The sequence below is a fragment of the Sander lucioperca genome, chromosome 22 (assembly GCF_008315115.2).
Source record: "Sander lucioperca isolate FBNREF2018 chromosome 22, SLUC_FBN_1.2, whole genome shotgun sequence".
Classification (NCBI taxonomy): domain Eukaryota; kingdom Metazoa; phylum Chordata; class Actinopteri; order Perciformes; family Percidae; genus Sander; species Sander lucioperca.
This window is the reverse complement of record NC_050194.1, coordinates 858,527-877,086: the sequence shown is the minus strand read 5'-3', so window position 1 is coordinate 877,086 and position 18,560 is coordinate 858,527. Positions and strand designations below refer to the sequence as shown.

The window sequence follows — 18,560 nt, the reverse complement described above, 5'->3', positions numbered from 1 at the left end:
ATATATATATATATATATTATATATTATATATAATATATATACATATATATATTATATAATATATATATATTATATAATATATATATATATAATATATAATATATATATATATATATATATATATCATATATATATATATATATATATTATTTATATATATATATTATATAATATATACATATAGTTAAGTGATGTCATACTACATATCTCTTGCACTGACTAGACAAAGCATGCATGTATCAGGTGTATGAGTTTTAAATGCAGGTGTGAAAGTGTTCATGATCACTGTGATGGTCTTCAGTGAACCCGTGCTCGGCATACTGTCCACACACAACTCATCCAACACCAGTGTTTCTTTCTGAGTGATTTTTTTTTTCTTTGTTTTTGGTACAAATCATTAAAACAAATTGTATATTTTTGGAAGAAGAAATTGTCCGCATGTTTGTCACGGTTGAATCCCCTCCTGGGACTGCTTCTCTCTCTGTCTTCGCTTCTTCACGTAGGCCTGAGCATCTCGCTCTCCTCTCCTGGATTCCAGTAACCTCAGAATGCTGTCCTCTGGAAAATAATAAACAGCTTCAGGATTTGCAAGACAGTAATCATTGTAACTTAGATTAGAATTTGCTCATTTTAAAATATTGATTTCATTATTATAGCTAGATATACTATTTAGCTCTCTATTTGTCACAGTTCACCGCACCGTATCGAAAAGAGAGCTGAGCCACAAGGCAAAGCTCTCGATCTACCGGTTAATTTTCGTTCCTACCCTCACTTGTGGTCATAAAGGCTGGGTCATGACCGAAAGAACGAGATCCCGGGTATTAGCGGCCGTAATGGGTTTTCTCAGGGGAGTGGCAGTCCCTTAGAAATAGGGTGAGAAGCTCAGTTATCTGTGAGGAACTCAGAGTAGAGCCGCTGCTCCTTTGCGTTGAAAGGAGCCAGTTGAGGTGGTTTGGGTATCTGGTAAGGATGCCCCCTGGGCTCCTCCATAGGGAGGTATTCCAGACACGTCCAGCTGGGAGGAGGCCTCAGGGAAGACCCAGGACTAGGTGAATAGGTATATCTCCACCCTGGCCTGGGAACACCTCGGGATCCCCCAGTCAGAGCTGGCTAATGTGGCTCCGGAAAGGGAAGTTTGGGGCCCCCTGCTGGAGCTGCTGGAGCTGCTGTAGCTGCTGTCCCCGCGACCCGACCCTGGATAAGCGGTTGAAGATGGATGGATGTGGATAGTGTTTAACCACAGAAGTACTGTACACATTGCACAGGGACTGGGTAGAAAGTGGGGTTTAATAGGGGCCCAGCAAGTTATTTTTTGCTTCATAGGTTAATTAAAATAAAGTCCGGCTTCATTGGTCTAAACCACTGACAGATCATACCAGGTCCGGTTGTAGACTGGTTTGAATGGGGAGGGGAGGGGGCAGTAACAGAGGTTGGTTGGCCACCAACGACTAGTGTTTTTTCAGGGTTTTCCTGGCTCAGAATGGGACTTTTAGTACTTTGAGTACTCTGGCCATGGTCTCCCACAGTACCAGCTCGGGTTAAATGCGTCTGGCAAGTTACGCTTAGGGAAAACCTACTGATCAGAAAAGTGCCACTGCTCTTTTGTTGTGTCTCCATGTTTTATAGGCCATTAAAGATATTATTTCGATGTGGCATTTGTATGATTGGTTGAACCGACAAGGTAAAATAAAAATACTTTTTATTTTAAATTTGGGGAGCGTTTGCCGTGCCCATGCCTAGAACCGGGCTCGGATCATACCATTTGGTTTAGGATGCATCAGAGACAGTCGAATCTGAGCAGGGATGGCATCTGGCTGTGTACTGAGTCCATCTCCTTCCTTTCCTCCAGCTACTCCTGGTATGGACTTGAGGGCCAGGAAGGCCTCGCCTTCAAAGTCATCTGTCCTCAAGGTGTCATGGTCCAGAACTGTCACAACCAGGCAAGCCCCTGGAGCCTGGCACTGATCCAGGGATACCAGACTGGGATATAGTGGAGACAGAGATCAGAGGATGTCAAAAACATCTGGAAAGCTGATGGCTGTACAGGTTCACTTGGCAGTGTGAAAACTGAGAATGATGACAAGAATAGTGACAAATATAAAACCAACAACTTACAATTCAAAGGCCTCATCAAAAAGGGGATTGAGATCACAGCTTTTGATCTGAGTGCAGCGAAGTTCTACCTCAGGAAAAATGTGGTTAGGCTCCAGACTCAGCTGCACAAACGGATCGCTGAAACCTGGCAAAAGCATCAAAGCATTAAGCCTTCAGGGAAAGGTTGCATAGCAATGTGCATTTCCTGAAATGTACGTATATATGGCTGCAGTTGTTCTGCATGGTCTTACCATTAGAGTCCATTGGTATGAGGTTGACTGCATTCAACACCTCAACTCTGAGTCTTTGGTCTGATCTCCTGTAGGACGTGAGGAGGGTGACAGCACCATATTTCTCTCCGCTGTACACATTCTGTTGTGCATACAGGAGAAACAGAGAGAAAGATTGAACAAATAGCATGAGTTTGCTGTAGTCTGAAAAGCATTTCTTGCAGGTGCCTTTCTCACCTGCTCCGATATTTTCCTTTCAAGGAACTTCTCCATAAGCTGCCAGCTGCTCAGAGAGTTGTGAGTAAGGTGAGCTTTGAGAGCCTGGACACAAAGGAGAGAAATAATGAAATGTGAATGAAGCATATTATCACATACACGGTTTTCTTTTTTTGTCTGAGGAAATGTAGATCCGAAAATATATAATTCAAGGAAATGTTGTCTTTAGTTACCTTGTACTCATCAGAGTGGAGTGTGTTCAGAGGGAGTCCATTTCCCTCAGCGTGGAAGCACAGCTCCAGGCACTAAATTCACACCCAAAATCAAAATGTACCATGAAACTCCATAGTAAATTTCCAACTATAGTTACGCATTTCTGTTGAGCCTAATAACCCAAATGGCCTATCATCTTTGACTGCCTGTTTGGCCTCGATACAACAATGGATGAATAGGTATCTTTAAAACTCAAAGAAGATAAAACAGAGATACTGCTGCTAGGACGTGAATGCAAAAGAGAGACACTTTTAATAGGCTTGGGGACCTGGCTCACCATACCAAATCAGAAGTTAAAAGTCTTGGTGTCATTTTCTACATTTGATTTAAGCTTTGAAGCTTATATTAGCAAAGTTAACACTGAAAAATTGATTCATGCTTTAATTACTAGCGGGTTAGATTATTGTATTGCACTCATCTCTGGCTGGCCTACCAAAAAGGCTGTTAGGAAAACTTCAGCTGGTTCAGAACGCTGCTGCCAGACTTTTAAAAAATACTGGAAAAACGTTTTAGCTACCCTGCTCTGGCTCCCATTTCTTTTAGAGTTGATTTTAAAGTCATTTTACTCACATACAAAGCTCTTAATGATTAGCACCTTCTTACATTTCAGACTTTTTAACTCCTTATCAACCAACAAGAGCCCTCAGGTCCTCTGATACTGGTATTTTAACTGTTCTGCAAATTAGCCCACAAAACAAGCAGAGAAACTGCTTTCAGTTACTACGCTCCAAGATTGGGGCCCAGCTACATTAGATATGCAAGCTACGGTGACACAAAATCAACTGAAGACCTACTTATTCAGGCTGGCGTTTAGTTAGTGTAGTTCGTTGTTAGCTTTTTCTACTGCCATTTTTACTATTTTATTTCTGTGAATTTGTATTTTTATTGTCTTCTATTCTAATGAACTTATTTATGTTGTCTTTTGCCTATTGTGCCATACTGAAAAGCACTTTGAGCTGCATTTAATGTATGAAAGGTGCCATACACATAAAGTTAATATTATTATTATTATTATTATTATGAAACTATGGCCCCACCGTAAACCCCAGCATGTTGTTTTGTACAGCTTTAGAGGTGCTGGTAAGTGGATTTGTTTGACTTTTGGACGGAGCCAGGCTAGCTCTTTCCTTCTGCTTACAGTCTTTATGCTAAGCTAAGCTATGTCTCCTGACTATACCTTCCTCTCAGCAAAAAAGTGATTGGGCATATTTCCTAAAATGTCAACCTGATACTTTAAGTGGAATTCTTTCTGAGCTAAAGTTCACAACTATACTACTTCTGCCCTGGCAGTCAAGACATCCACATGGCTGAGGACCGACCTGCAGTGTGTACAGCAGTCTTTGGCAGAACACCATGAGCCCTTCTTGCTGTGGATGCTGAGTAGCCACCTGGTGGAGGATCTTCACTGAATTATTCCACAAAGGCATCAGGAGACTGGGCATGAGAGATAAAAAAAAAAAGTGACACAATTTCATGAGGAGATGCGGAGTTCAAGACTGGATCAAATCAACATGGAGCCATGAGAGCTTACAATGATAGAATTGTGACATGTATGTACCTGTTGAAGTTCTCTTGAACAAGGTTTTCATTCATATACTGCAGCTCTTGCTCCAGGTATTGCATCAGAGGGGCTGCAGCCTAAAAGAGAGAGGGTTGGATATCAGGCATGCATAAAAGACATCTGTATTTGTGTTATATATTTGTATATTTGTCACCTACATCCTCTGTGGACTTGGAGGGAATCCTCCGCCTGGTTGACATGTTTCGGACATGAGTCTCAATGTCTCTGTTTAACTGGAAAGGCAGACAGAAGACAGACAGAGAGGTCATGTTGAAGGTTTCTCTATACTCATACATCATCATTGCATTTAGTTTCAAGGATATAATGATGATTAAATGTTACACCTTTTTTCCAAGAGTGTCTAAAGCGGAGCGAATCTCTCGGCCAAGGACACCCTGGGCTTGTTCTAGCTGTGAGGGCAGAGTGTTGTGGAACTGGCTTTCCCCAATCACATTTTGGGTCCGATCTCGGAGCCCTGCCCAGTTCAGCTGTGTAGGAAGTCGGGTCAGGACTGACCGTAAGTGTTCCAAGTCATTCACCACCACGCACAACTACAGAGAGAGTAGAAAGCGTAAATGAGTGTACTATGTAGCATTCAAAGTATTTATTTTCTCCTTGCCTGCCCTTACCATGTTGATGGCGCTGCCGTGGTCGGAGTTCTCTGACAGCACCCTGACCCTCTCCTTCAGGATGTGACAGTAGTTCACCACAATCTTACACACATCCTGAAAACACACAGAAAGCAAAGATAGACCACGTCAACTACCAGCATTCCCACACATTCAGATAATCTGAACAGTATAGCATCTGATTAGGACCATGTTAATGGCAGAATACTGCACCTCAGTGAGTTTGACCATGAGCATGAAGGCCTCCTCAGGGTCAGGCCAGGACAGCTGCTCCCACAGCTGGCAGATAGGTTGGATACATGCCACCAGGTCCACTGCTGAGCTACTGTGTTTTATGGGCACAGCACCAGACTGCAGGGGTTGGAGCTGAGAGAAGAGATTAAAACATATCATGATAATACCGTGGATAAAATAAACAATGTTTATTATAATAGTCAAGTATAAAAAAATGAGTGTTACCTGGTCTACCCGCACAGCCCTCTCCACCCTATCCTGAGTTGTGCTGAAGGCCTGGTTCAACCAGTAAGGCAGAGCCTCTCTGAAGCCCTCTTGAAAATTTGTTAACTCAAGTAATCCCCTGGAACAACAGTAAGAACTCCTAACATTTTCATTTTCTTTTGTTTATATTTTGTTTGTTCAGTAGCACCCTTTTGCATGCAGGGTGGGAGTTAGCTAAAAGTAACAAATAAACAGTTGAAATAATTAGCATTAGCTAAAAAAGTTAACTAAGAGTAAGCAACTGTAATAATTAGCTAAAGGCTAAAAGTAACGGTTAAACAGTTGAAATAGTTAGCATTAGCTTAAAGTGTGCTAATAGATAAACAGGTAAGATAATTAGCTAAAACCAATGGATAGACATTGGAAAATAATTTGCTAAAAGTAAGCAGCTGAAATAACTAGCTAAAAGTAACAGACAGAGATGAAATAATTAGGGTAAGCTTAACATAATGGGTAAACAGGTAAGATAATTAGCTAAAAGTAATAGATAAACAATTGAAATGTTTATAGTACAACTTTTTAGTAGCAGCAAACGAAACTGACCTAAACATTGACAGTTTGACTGTAATTCAATAATATCAAAACAATATCAATAGTATCAAAAAATGATTGTAACAATATCCACTTTACTAAACATCCACTTTAAAATAAACTAAAATAAACAAATTCAGAACATGACGGGTGGTATCGATGCAAGGGTCATCTGATAGGGAGGGGGGGGGGTAACAGCTGACAAAAAAAGTGTGTGAGTAGCCTTTGATAACCAACCTTTTCTGTAAGTAAGCCTTGTCTTTGTGGATGGCCTGCAGGCTCAGGTAAACAGGGAACAAGCTGTTGGCTAGAGCCTGCTCCATGTGACCCTCAATCAGGGATAAGGTTTCCCTCACTTCATTTGCAAGCTATGGAGGAGAGAAGAGGAGAAAAAATGAGGTGAGATGAAGTAAGATTGAATTATTCTAAAGACGTTTGTCAAGACACCTGGAGGTTGAGGGGACATAAACGGTTCCATTTGCCACTTACCAGAGAGTCAAACCTTTTATAGACCACAGTGAACACATCCACCTGCACAGCACTATAATCATGAGAAAAAACACATTCATGATTACAACAGGTAAACATGTCTTAATGCAATTTGAATGGCGACGCCCTTTTGAAACACAGTTGTTTCTAATAAGTTTTTTTGGAAGCCATGTTGATTTGTCTAAATGGGACTTTGTTATTTTTTTTATTAATAGTGCTAGCCCAAAGCCCTTTCATGCATTAAAACTCAATTTGGCTCACTGCAGACAGTTTGACATGTTATAGTAGGAAATGCACAGGTGCAACTAATAACATTAACAAACTGTCCCAGTGAGCCATTCCAGTAAACCAGCATACACAAAACCAGGACCCTGGAACTGACCAACCTGAATGGAATCAAGTCAAATCAACTTTATTGTCAATTCTTTCAAAATATGTGCCAGACATACAGAGGAATTGATAATGTGTTTCTCTCCGACCCATGGTGAAATAAGTACAAAATATATACAAAATATAAACAATACATTCTAAATATTGCAAAAGTGAGACAAAACCAAACAGTATAGAAAACTAAAGAAATCGAATAAGTGCATCCATGATCAATGTTTATTTGAAACACCTGGTTACAGCAATTCAAAATGTCTGTCTATTAAAGGTGCACTATGAGTTCCTGCATGGCTTCAGCGCACTTTCATTTTTGTCTCAAATCGCAGGCATCTCTCCTTGATCCGCTAGCTGCCTGCATACACTGTGAAAATGCCCGGTCTCGGGAGACAACACAAGGGTCGTAAACGTCAAACAAACACTAGGGGCACAGGCTGTGCACCAAAATACAACAAACCACTCCAGCCAATCACAGACAAGATGGTTGGGGGAGGGGGTGGGGGTTAGTGACAGTTAGTCAGTTAGTCATGACAGTTAGGGAAACATGAGGGGAGGGGCGAGCTTGCTCTGTTTTGTTTGAAATTTACTTGGAACGTCAACAGAAGTGACCATGCTCCAACTCATAGTGCACCTTTAATGGAGAAAAAAACAACGCTAGTGCTTACAGTAGTTCAATTGTCCTACCTTACCTGACAAATACCCTATTCCAGGCATCCTTGTTGTGTTTTATGTCTAACTGCACCTCCCCAATCAATCTGGAGAGGGCGTTCACGATCTCTGACAGGTCCTGTATATCAGCATGGTGAAAAAACAACATGACTTTAGTATTATAAAATAAAATGGAGAAACCATATCACCCTCAATTCCACAATGTGAAGCCTTTCATGATGTGCTTGTCTTTACCTTAGTCATTGGCTGGTGCAAACCCTTTTTGATGGTAAACCACTCCTGTGTACCTGTCTGATATAAAAGTCCTAATATGAGTAATTAAAGACTTATGATATACAAACTGTTGGTAATAATATCACTAGTATGATTACTGACCTGTATGGCATCGCTGACCTCATCATGTAACTCAAAGTGAGCTGGGTTCAGTTTCTGAAACGCCTGAGTCTTACAGATCTGGACCAAGATTCTGAAACAAAAGCACATTCCTTTTTTTGCTTAATCTATGTATTTAATTACAACACCTATGTTAGCAAATATATCACCACACAACCATGTACATACCTGAGCAGTGTGTGTAGTTTTGGAGTAGCACTGGGAGTTGGGGGGAAGATGTCTCTGTATTTGGCCACCAGACACAGTCCGTATTGCAGGAAACCATGAAGAGAGTCCCCAAGTTCCTGTTTCTGTTAACAGAGTGCAACACCTTTCTCAATCCTACTGTGTGCTTAGATAATAACTCCTGGTTTCTTTTTTTTCTTTACATTTTAGTAAAGGAACCAGGCAAATCTGGCAATAAATCTCTTGAAATTAGTGCAAGATGAATAAATTCATTATATGGTTGGAATAGGCAGTTAGCAGCAGTGGGAGAAGTATTCAGATCCTTTATTTAAAGGACAATTCCCACAGAAAATGAATGTAGGGGTTAATAACAGATGTGTACCCACTCGATCGCTCTCTGGGACATGTTTTCATGCTAATCGAATGTGTTTGTAGCTCGAAACAAGCTAGCGCAGACCGCTGATTAGCTTACAACGCTAGTATTCGGGGGACAGGGAAAGTAAAACAAATTGCTATTTATACCACTAAAAAGGCTCAAAATATCACCAAACTTCAACAGTAGCATAATGAGGGTCCCTAAATGTTAACCGAAGCATTGAGAACTTTGTAAGTGTACAGACAGTTTATTGAAAAGATAGATTATAAAGACACTCGCGTTCATGTTTACATGCGGCCGCCGTCTTGAAAAGACAAGACTTGTCATGACTTACAGCTGGCGATGCAAACTAAAATCAAAAACAATTTGCTCAATATATCTGAAATAATCAGATATACTTTATCCAGTCCAAAATCAGATGCGCATTAAATTGACCATTATTGACCAGCTGTCCGTGACCCACCAGTTGAGAATCACTGCATTATGCCTTTGGATTTCCTGCACTACATTACATTATGTTGGGTGGCAGTAGCTCCATTTGAAGGCAGCACAAGTTACCTTCCACCACTGACAATGAAGTGAGCACTACCTGTTGGTATGGCAGCTTCTGCTGATGCCAATGGTACTCTACACTGGTTAGCTGCTGGAACAGCACAGACGAGTCCACCTCTAAACTCTGGTACAGCTTGCTGTAAGCCACCCACTTCCTGTTGAGGTACACACATCCACAAACTTACTGAGAAGTACAACAAAAAGAGAACATGGCATGCGCACATTGCAGTGGTAACAAAAAGCTGGTATGCTTGAAACTGCTATCGTGATATCATATATATATATATATATATATTTTTTTTTTTTTTATATTTTAATTCAATTTATAATAAATGTAATAATATTTGATGTACAATGCTGTATTAGACCGTGTTCCACTGTTATGCTTTACATCATACAAATCTCTTCAAATGTGTAAAACAAAACCTTAAACTATTTAATTAGTTCATTTCTACTTAAGGTTTGTGTGGTATCAATAATTTGGACAGCAGAACTTTGTAAAAATATGTTCATATCACCTCATACAAGCTGATAAGTTATAATATCGAATAGTGAGATAAACTATAAAGCTTATTTATAGTGCATTTCTTGCATTTCCCCTTAAATTATGCTTTTAGAATGTGCTGCATCAATTCCTTTCAGTGTGTATAGAGCTTGAGAACTGGTTCCTGTCTAAACACTAGTATACTCTGATGTAATCTGTTATAATTCTGCCTGATGTTAACGTGGTACTTACGCCAGGTCCTGAAGAAAAGGTGAAAGGTCATTCTGCGTAGCATAGAGCTCCAGCAGAGTCTGAGCCTCGCCACACAGTGCCCCTTTCCACGGAGCAGAACTCTGAAAAACCAAGCAAGATGGGGGAGTTAAGAAGAGAGAAAGAAAGAAAGAAAGAAAGAAAGAAAGAAAGAAAAGTAAGCGATTTAAATGGTATTTTGAAAAGATGGAGTGTTCTTGTCCTTTACCTGTTGCTTGGAGATGTAAGCTTGAACAAACTGCTGCAGAATCCCACAGTAATTGATGTAAGCGCTACGACCGGCACTCAGCGTCCCGTCTCTCTGTTGGTCATAAAACGCAAACCCAGTTTTAAAAAAATGAAGTATAAGCATACATTTAATACATTATTGTAATATTTTATGCCCACTTTTTCATCGTACGTGAACACAGGTGTCAGTAACTTCACCAGAGGCCATAAATCCCAGTCAATTTGTTTTTTTTATAAAAAAAAAAAAGTCTGAATTATGAGATTAAAGTCAGAATTATGACTTTATTCTGGGAATACTGAGAAAAAAGTCATAAGTATATATATATATATATATTAGTGCTGTCAGTTAAACGCGTTATTAATGGCGTTAACGCAAACCCATTTTAACGACGTCAATTTTTTTATCGCGAGATTAACGTTCTTTTTGGCATAGCAAACTTCGTAGTTTTTTCACATGCTGTTGCAACAACTAGTAACGTTAGAAAAACTACAACACCACACCGGATCTAGCTAGACCGGAAACAAAACAACAGGCACGCCGCACACACTAGTTTGGGCTTGCGAGCCGGCCAAAGAGTAGTAGGCTAACGTTACGTTTTGAGTGGACGAGACGCCGAAATGGATGCCAATAATATTCTGAATAGAAAGTTTACTTTTAAAAAGTTGCCAAATGGTTCCATTGACAAGACCAAAATGATCTGTGTGTTTTGTCGTTGTGAACTGAGCTATCATCGCAGCACGTCCAGTCTGAAATACCACTTGATGGCCAAGCACACAGCTGATGTGAATTCTCCACCCCCTCGTCAAAGCCAGGCGACAAAAGCACAGAGCAAGCCGATCCACTTTTCCATGTTGATAAGAGCATTAAAATGAGAAAAAATAATTTGACATTATTGGATTGAATAGGGACATTTAGAATAGATAAAAATGTGTGATTAATTGCGAGTTAACTATGACATTAATGCGATTAATCGCGATTAAATATTTTAATCGTTTGACAGCACTAATATATATATATATATGTAAATAAGAACCTGTTTTTAATGACTTGCCTGTAAAAATAAAGGTGAAAAAAAAGTCAGAATCATAAGATTAAAGTCAGAATTCTGACTTTTTTTCTCAGAATTCTGCCTTTAAACTCAGAACTCAATAATTTTTTTCACATGGGGCCCTAATCCTCTTCCATATAAAACCAACAATGAGTTACGGGATGAGAATGCACGTTTTTACCGCTTTATGGATGAACTTGAGATTCAGGTGGCACTGGCCGCGATCAGGATACGTCTCTGTTCTGGGCTCCAGATTGTACCAGTGGTCTTCAGTACAGTGGAGATCCTAAAGTGAGATGATACAAATGATTATTAGACTAGGAAGCTGTGAAAAGTAAAATAGCAGATATCAAAATAAAAACATTTACTACCTGTAGTTTTAGGACCACATTTCCCAAAAAGTCATCTGTCCCTTTCTCCTTTTTGGCTTCCTTGATCATCCTAAACAGGTACAAATAGAAACGTTCACCTGCTTTGCTGAGTCATCTTTTTTTTTTGTGAGTCACAGAGAGAGTGTAATACCTTCTTAAGCTATTGAAGTTGGTTTTGATATCTTCTAGTTTCTGAGTGAGCGAAACCTCTTCGTCCTTATCCCTGAAACAGAAACAGCACTGTTAAGGTCAATGTAATGAAGAGGAGGATTTCAAAGAAGAAAAAGTGGAACTCTTTTTTTTTTATCTCACCACATCTCAAGGTGGAAGCTGGCACCGGCGATGCCTCTGAACTCTCTAAACCAAAAAGAACAAAATGATAAGAAAAAGAAATTTCAACCTGGTTCACCTGACATAAGTACACACATTTAGACTCACAGTATGAAGGTTTGGTTCCAGATGGGGTTCAGAGTCTGCTTCTTTATGTCTGACTGGTAGATTTTGTCATCAGATACGGCGTCCTTTACAATAGATTTACTGGGTTTGGCTCTGGACCGGCGTGTTCGGCTCTCCTCCTCGTCCTCCATTATGGTCAGCAGGCAGTATGGGTCACTGAAACCTGTTCAACACACACGAGATCTGCAGTAGACTTCAATTCAATTCAATTCAACTTTATTTATAGTATCAAATCATAACATGAGTTATCTCAAGACACTTTACGGCTACATTAGGTCTAGACCACACTCTATGATTTACAAAGACCCAACAATTCCAGTAATTCCAGACTTGAGAGTGTGGTGACAGTATCATTTTTACTATGTTCACCATTTAAGTTCAAGTTTGCACGCCAACATTTGCTAGCACTGAACACAGTTCATCTGAAGCTGATGGGAATGTAATTTGTTATACAGGTATTTGGTTGAAAACCAACGTATTGGACACATTTTGGTCTAATGATAATGCTAGGGAGAAAAAAATCATTACTCATCAATTGTTACAATTCATCCTGAGGGGAACATGTGTCTGTACCAGACTTGAGAGTGTGGCGACAGTATTTCATAATCCAGATATAGCAAGAGATTACTCCACAAATACCACATGCAGTTAACAAGAAGTGAAAGAAGGTTCGGTTCTCAAACATGAGAACCGAAAGTCACCTACAACACAACACGTTAGTATAGAGGAATTCAACCAAGGTACGGAAACACCGCAACATGTCAACTTCAGAGTCACTTTCCAACTGTAATCTCAGGAAAACACTTTACTTTAACAGGCTGAGTGCTAATTTCAGCATGCTAAAATGCTCGCAATGACAATGCTAACATGATGATGTTTGGCAGGTATCATTTTTACTATGTTCACCATTTTAGTTTCACAAGTTTGCATGCTAACATTTCCTAGCACTGAACACAATTCAGTTGAAGCTGATAGGGATGTAATTTGTTATACAGATATTTGGTTGAAAACCAACGTATTGGACACATTTTGGTCTAATAATAGTGATAGAGGGAAAAAAATCATTACTCATCAATTGTTACAATTCATCCTGAGGGGAACATGTGTCTGTACCAAAATGAAATGGAAATCCATCCAATAGTTGTCACTGTGTAGCAAAAAATGTAAATCTCCAGATTTTGTGCCAAACCACTGAATAGATGTTGAGATCATTCTGGCTAAGTGAAAACTTTGAGCTGCTGGTGGCCCTAGATGGAAAGTCAGGGGGATCACCAAAGTCATTAGGATTCATCCTTACCACTGACGTCTTTTCCCAGGATTCCCTTGGCTTCCTTTACAGTGGCCATGAGGCAGTATACTGGGGGCTGTAACGGGTCAGATAGTTATTTAGATGCTTTGGTACTCAGACAGCCACTTATTGCTGACTCAGACATGCAGATGACATCATTTCTGCCACTGGTAAACTGAACGGAAGATGGTGGGACGTTAAGATGCTTGCTATGAATGATATAGGGGTATCTAAAGGTGCATTCACTGGAACAAACATGCTGACTTCCTTTTCTCACCTCTGTGCTCCGTACTTTCTCGGTCAGACTGTTGTGCTCTGACTCTGTCATAACGAAAGCCTGGTAGATAGGATAGATGGAGCGAGAGAGAAAAAAAATCTGTGTAAACAGTTGTACGCCAACACAGCAGCGGATGTGTTATGTGTTATGTGTGAAGCCATGGTGCTTACCTCCTTGATGTACTGTTGAAGCTGGCTATCTGTGAAGACCTCAGCTGATGACGGTTGACCCATCTTATGAGCGATGGTGTACAACAGCTCTTTATACAGAGGCTTCAGCTTTAAACAGAAATAAACAGAGTGAGAGCTCGGTTGGAAAACAAACCAAACATTTAATGAGAAGTACAGCACATGAATGGTGATACCTCCTGCTCCTTGTGTCTCTGGGCTTTCTCTTCTGGGTTTTCATCTTCCTTGAAATCCTAAAGGAGAAGAGCAGCACATTTTCTCCTTGATTCTGTCAGATTGTAAGATATTCTCAGGTTACATTTGAGGTATTTGAAGGTTACGTAGTGTCGCCTACCCTCCTTTCTCGCATTTTCCTCGTCAACCCCAGTTTACGTACATGGCCAGGCGATAACTGAAGATAAAGACAGAAAAAGGCAAAAGGCAGCCATGACAAAACACTTACTTAAAGGACCATGCCAGTGACTTCACATGTAGACCACTTAGTACAAATTATGAATGCTTTACATTACTGTGGACTATTTCCCAAAACATGCTGTAGTGTAAATATATTTTCCCCAATTTTCTAAACAGAAAATTGGTTTCCATTCATTTCCACACAGATGAGGGATGCGCCGATTTATTGCTGATTTATCGGCCCGAACATCGGTATCGCCCGGTATTCGCCTTGTTGACTGCAATCGACCTATTGGCAAATAAGATGACATTCACTGATTGCAGTGGTTGATGTTTATCTGTTGTGTTGCATCTATTTTGTGCTGGCTAAATGTTGTGTTAAGAGGTTAAAAAGGCTTTCAACGTAGCTGTTTTCTTAAAAGAAGTATCTTATTCATGCAAAAGAAGCTTCATTTGAAGGCTGTTTGTGTGATTGAAGTTGTGCTCATTCAAAGATAGTGTAATTACAGTGAACAATTCAGTTATTTTTTTTATAATGAAGATTTCTTTGTTTGCCTGGCATAAACGGGGGAATAAATAACAAAAACAAAATAAACAACAACAAAAATAATTGATATCGGCTTTGGCTATGGGCCAAATTGCTATTTTAAACATATATTGGCCCAGAATTTCACAATCGGTGCATCTCTAATAAAATGTTGTTTATAGACTCTTGTAACTCTTGAAAGTTGGGTAATGGATTACAATGAACGTTTCTGAATTAGTATTGCAATTCTGTAAAGTTGGGGGAATGCGAGAAACAGATTGTAAAAAATATTATCAAAATCAATGCACAGTAAAGGCCGTTTTATGCTTCTGCGTCGAATCGACGGCATACCCCCGCAGACCCCTCTGCGTCTACGCTGGACCCTACGCTCTAGTCGCAGCGACGCACGTCGCCACTTACGTAGGCTACGGCGAAAGCTCTGCGTGGAGCCTCCGCAGAACCGTAAAACGGCCTTAAGCCAAGGTATCCTTACCTTTTATCCCCATCATCAATAACTTAATTTATTTTGGCATTTTTAGGCCTTTCATTGACAGGACAGCTGAAGACATGAAAGGGGAGAGAGATGGGGGGAATGACAAGCAGCAAAGCGTTGGAGTAAACCCGGTGCCCGGTCTACCAACTGAGCTATCCGGGCGCCCCGGATTTTACATTTCCCATAATGCAACTCAATAATGTCTTTTGGTAGACCCTTCCTGCTTGGTAAATGCCCATTGCCCATGTCTTTCAAACCTCAAACTTCCAGTTTGTAACACAGGCTTTCTGTTAGAAATGTGCAGTCACCAAGCCTAAGCCACTGCACTTAAATTAGCTTAACATGCAAAAAATGACAAATAATATTTATATAATACTTCTTCAAGACATATAGAAGAAACCTTTCTTTGAAAAGCAAAGCTGCATACCTGTCTGAGTCTTGATAAGCCTTGTTCCTGGAAAAGGATAAAAAATATAAAAGTGTTAAAAACCAATAAACACAATATATAAAAAAAATTATATATATATATATAAACGTGTTTATGTTTAAATACAGGGAATCGAATCATGATGTCAAAGTACATAGTTATTTAAACAGGTATTTGAAGGTCATATCGTCTCATCATCAGCTCTTTAAAATGAATGTGCAAAGAGGCCTTAAATATCTCCATTAGTAAATAACAGCCTCACTAGGCTCAAGAAACACTGGTGCTTTTTTTTTGCTGATAAGGTCTGCGTCTGTTAGTGACTTCCTCTATTGCTGATAATAAAAGTGACTTAAGAGGCAACAACCCACTCAATATCAAACCAGGAAAAATGACCTTAAAGGGAATGACTAGTAACCCATCCTAAGATACATATGCAAATACACAGGTACCCAACCACAACACACATGCATAACTAGTTTTATTATGTTTGCATATCATAGCAATGTTGCAAAACTACTGTGTAGTCAAAACATAAGGTAGCTCAATAAACATTACGAGTCTCCTCCAAATGTGTTGACTGCCGACAATTGCAACATACGCCGAAACACAATGTGTGGCTGTCTTCCGGGACAAACATGCTTCATTCTGCATCATCTGATCCAAGCATATATCTAAAACAATTATGAATCATAGTCACAGCATCTTGAAATAGCCATTTGGACAACATGAGTCAGTGTTTTAGTGTGATTTGAACACTGCTATGACTCATCTAACAATTTAAGGTTTGGGGTTTTCACAAAGATAGAGAGAGAGAAGAGAAAATGATCAGCCAAAAGCTAGACAATGGGTGCAGAATTGATAAGAAGACCTAGAGAAACACAAAACCCATTACAAAACAAAAGTAGATTTTTACGATTTGTATTTTACTAGGTGAAAGAAAATCGTAAAAACTATTTGGTTAGTAACTAGCAGAGAGCCAAAATGAAACTAAAATGTAGTATATTTTAAATCCAAACAAGTGAATTTGAGTCCATACCTGTTCAGGTGTTTGCAGTAGATTGTCTCCGGTGCTGGTGGGCTCACTTTGACTTGACATTATGATGCTAATATTTGACAACCAGACTCCTGCCTGGTAAGCTGGCGTACTCGGTGTGTGTGATAAATAGGGAAGCTGTGTGTGTGATGTGTTTAGATGAACTGTCATACAGCAGCCGGAAGTCATCACTTCCTGTAGAAGGTGGTTATGTGAACAATTTTGACTTATGACTTTTTTTTTTTCATCTAGTGCTCTACACAATGTAGGGCACTAGAATTCAAAAAAACAGATCTCAGTCACTTAAAGCTAAACGCCAAACCCAAACCATTGACTCTTTGACTGTAATTGTAGTTAGGGTTTTACATGCCCAGGTATACTCTTCTTATTTTACTGTTAGCAGTTACCATGGAACCCACGATGATTGCACGATTGCATCCATGGTGCAAATGAGGTAATGAAACAGCATGTAACATGAGACAGTCCACAGCAGTTCATCTGTGGTTTGTCTATTGTTAGCCCTACCTGTGTCCCATTAGGGTGTATACTATTCAAAAATGTATTTACTCCATTATTCTATTATGGTTACTGCACTGAGAGTTAATGTCTGCCAATATTACAATGTGTATTACACATCTATCTACACACACACATCTCATTCTGTATAGACTTTCTATATTTGTTTCTGTATCTCCAAACCTTTCTATGACTGTGCTTGTAAAATCTTTTGGTGGTACATTTTTTGTCACAGAAAAACACAATATGATGTTTGGAATTTAGGGGGCAATACTTAATTACAAGCACAAGAATGCTGGATTAGCTGTTAAAATTCTTCAACCAGGAATTTCACTGTAAAATCTGACAGGTTGATTTTAAAAAATCTAGGAAACTGATTGCCTTGCAAAAATTAAGTACATATAACTATTAGTCTTAAGTTATATTTACTCTATGTGTATATGTTAGTTTGGTTGTATTTGCTTAATTGTGTTAAGTTGTTTAAAAATGGCAAGTTAAATTACCTTGTTCTTTTTGTGTGCATGTTATACGAAGATTTGATGCTTCACACATTTCACTTTGTTTGTAGTACGTAAAATGGTAAATGAAAATTTAAATGGATAAATGGTTTAAACACAAATGGTATATTATAATACTGTATGTATTTTGTACTATTGTTTTTTCTATACACTTTTGATTCTAAACAAGTGACATGTTGTCATTCTTACTGAACAATTACGTTTTTAGGTTGTTTATTAAAATAGTGGCCGGTGAATTTTATCTTGATTGAATAATTGATTAATTGACTAGTACTTTCAGCTCTAATGTTGTGCATCAGCCAAACATAATATGTATGTATGTATGTATGTATATAGAGAGCCAGACTGACAAAGATCTCCATTATTGTTTACTAAACCACACCGTGAAATTGCATCGACTTCCATCTTTCACAACTAGGATGTGGGTACTTTTGCAACCACTCTCCATGCTTTGACTCATTCTAAGAAGTGCTGTTCTTTACTGTAAGAGGCACATGCCTTATACTGGGTATGCACATAAGACATCATGGCCTGCATCATTAAATAATCATTATGACCCTGCCCTATTCATATGGAAAAACATTTAAAGTATTTTCCCGTACATAATTATGTTGGCCTGTAACTCATCTGGAGCAGATGTCCTGCCCCGTAAATGTGTAGGATTCACTCTGCAGAAATGTCACAATGCAATAAAAGTATCCTTCATTAACAGATATACATTTAAGAAGGTGTCCTTTCTCAAGAAAATGTGACGTTTTTAATTAAAATTAATTTGTTTTGTGTCTCTGTGGGATTTAGTCTCTCTTGTAGTCATGTTGTGTCTCTTTTGGGTCATTTTTGTTTCCTTTGGGGTTTGTTGTGGGTCTCTGTGGTCATGTGGTGTCTCTTTGCAGTCAGTTTGTGTTACTTTGTGGTAGTTTTGCATCTCTTTTCCTTATCATTTTGGACCGTTATTGTCACCATATCTGTGTCTAAAACGTTG

General features: G+C 39.2%; 1 protein-coding gene across 2 annotated transcripts; it reads right to left on the bottom strand.

The window, feature by feature from the left end:
- Positions 1-367: 367 nt before the first annotated feature.
- unc13d (unc-13 homolog D (C. elegans)) lies at positions 368-16,696 on the bottom strand. Of its 2 annotated transcripts, none has more exons than XM_035997459.1 (34): positions 16,548-16,696; positions 15,512-15,538; positions 14,007-14,069; positions 13,849-13,905; positions 13,655-13,762; positions 13,485-13,544; positions 13,217-13,283; positions 11,902-12,082; positions 11,776-11,820; positions 11,615-11,686; positions 11,464-11,533; positions 11,274-11,378; positions 10,024-10,116; positions 9,798-9,898; positions 9,099-9,216; positions 8,137-8,258; positions 7,951-8,041; positions 7,810-7,866; positions 7,596-7,693; positions 6,523-6,574; positions 6,271-6,401; positions 5,464-5,581; positions 5,218-5,370; positions 5,005-5,100; positions 4,720-4,926; positions 4,534-4,608; positions 4,373-4,452; positions 4,134-4,248; positions 2,775-2,846; positions 2,563-2,646; positions 2,347-2,467; positions 2,117-2,240; positions 1,761-1,981; positions 368-559 (listed from the first exon to the last, which is right to left on the bottom strand). In XM_035997459.1, exons 1-34 carry the CDS (start codon positions 16,605-16,607, stop codon positions 447-449), a joined length of 3,357 nt encoding a protein of 1,118 aa, XP_035853352.1. In that variant the 5' UTR covers positions 16,608-16,696; the 3' UTR covers positions 368-446. The 2 variants fall into 2 exon arrangements, with proteins under 2 accessions (XP_035853352.1, XP_031146974.1); XM_031291114.2 differs by having other exon boundaries at positions 14,007-14,063; positions 16,548-16,691.
- Between the last annotated feature and the right edge of the window lie 1,864 nt (positions 16,697-18,560).

Coding starts and splice junctions, on each gene's coding strand:
- unc13d (XM_035997459.1), bottom strand. CDS start 16,607: ATGTCAAGTCAAAGTGAGCCCACCAGCACCGGAGACAATCTACTGCAA. Junction 13,284..13,484: donor AGAAAGTACGGAGCACAGAG/GTGAGAAAAGGA, acceptor GACCCGTTACAG/CCCCCAGTATACTGCCTCAT. Junction 5,371..5,463: donor GGGCTGTGCGGGTAGACCAG/GTAACACTCATT, acceptor CTCTTCTCTCAG/CTCCAACCCCTGCAGTCTGG.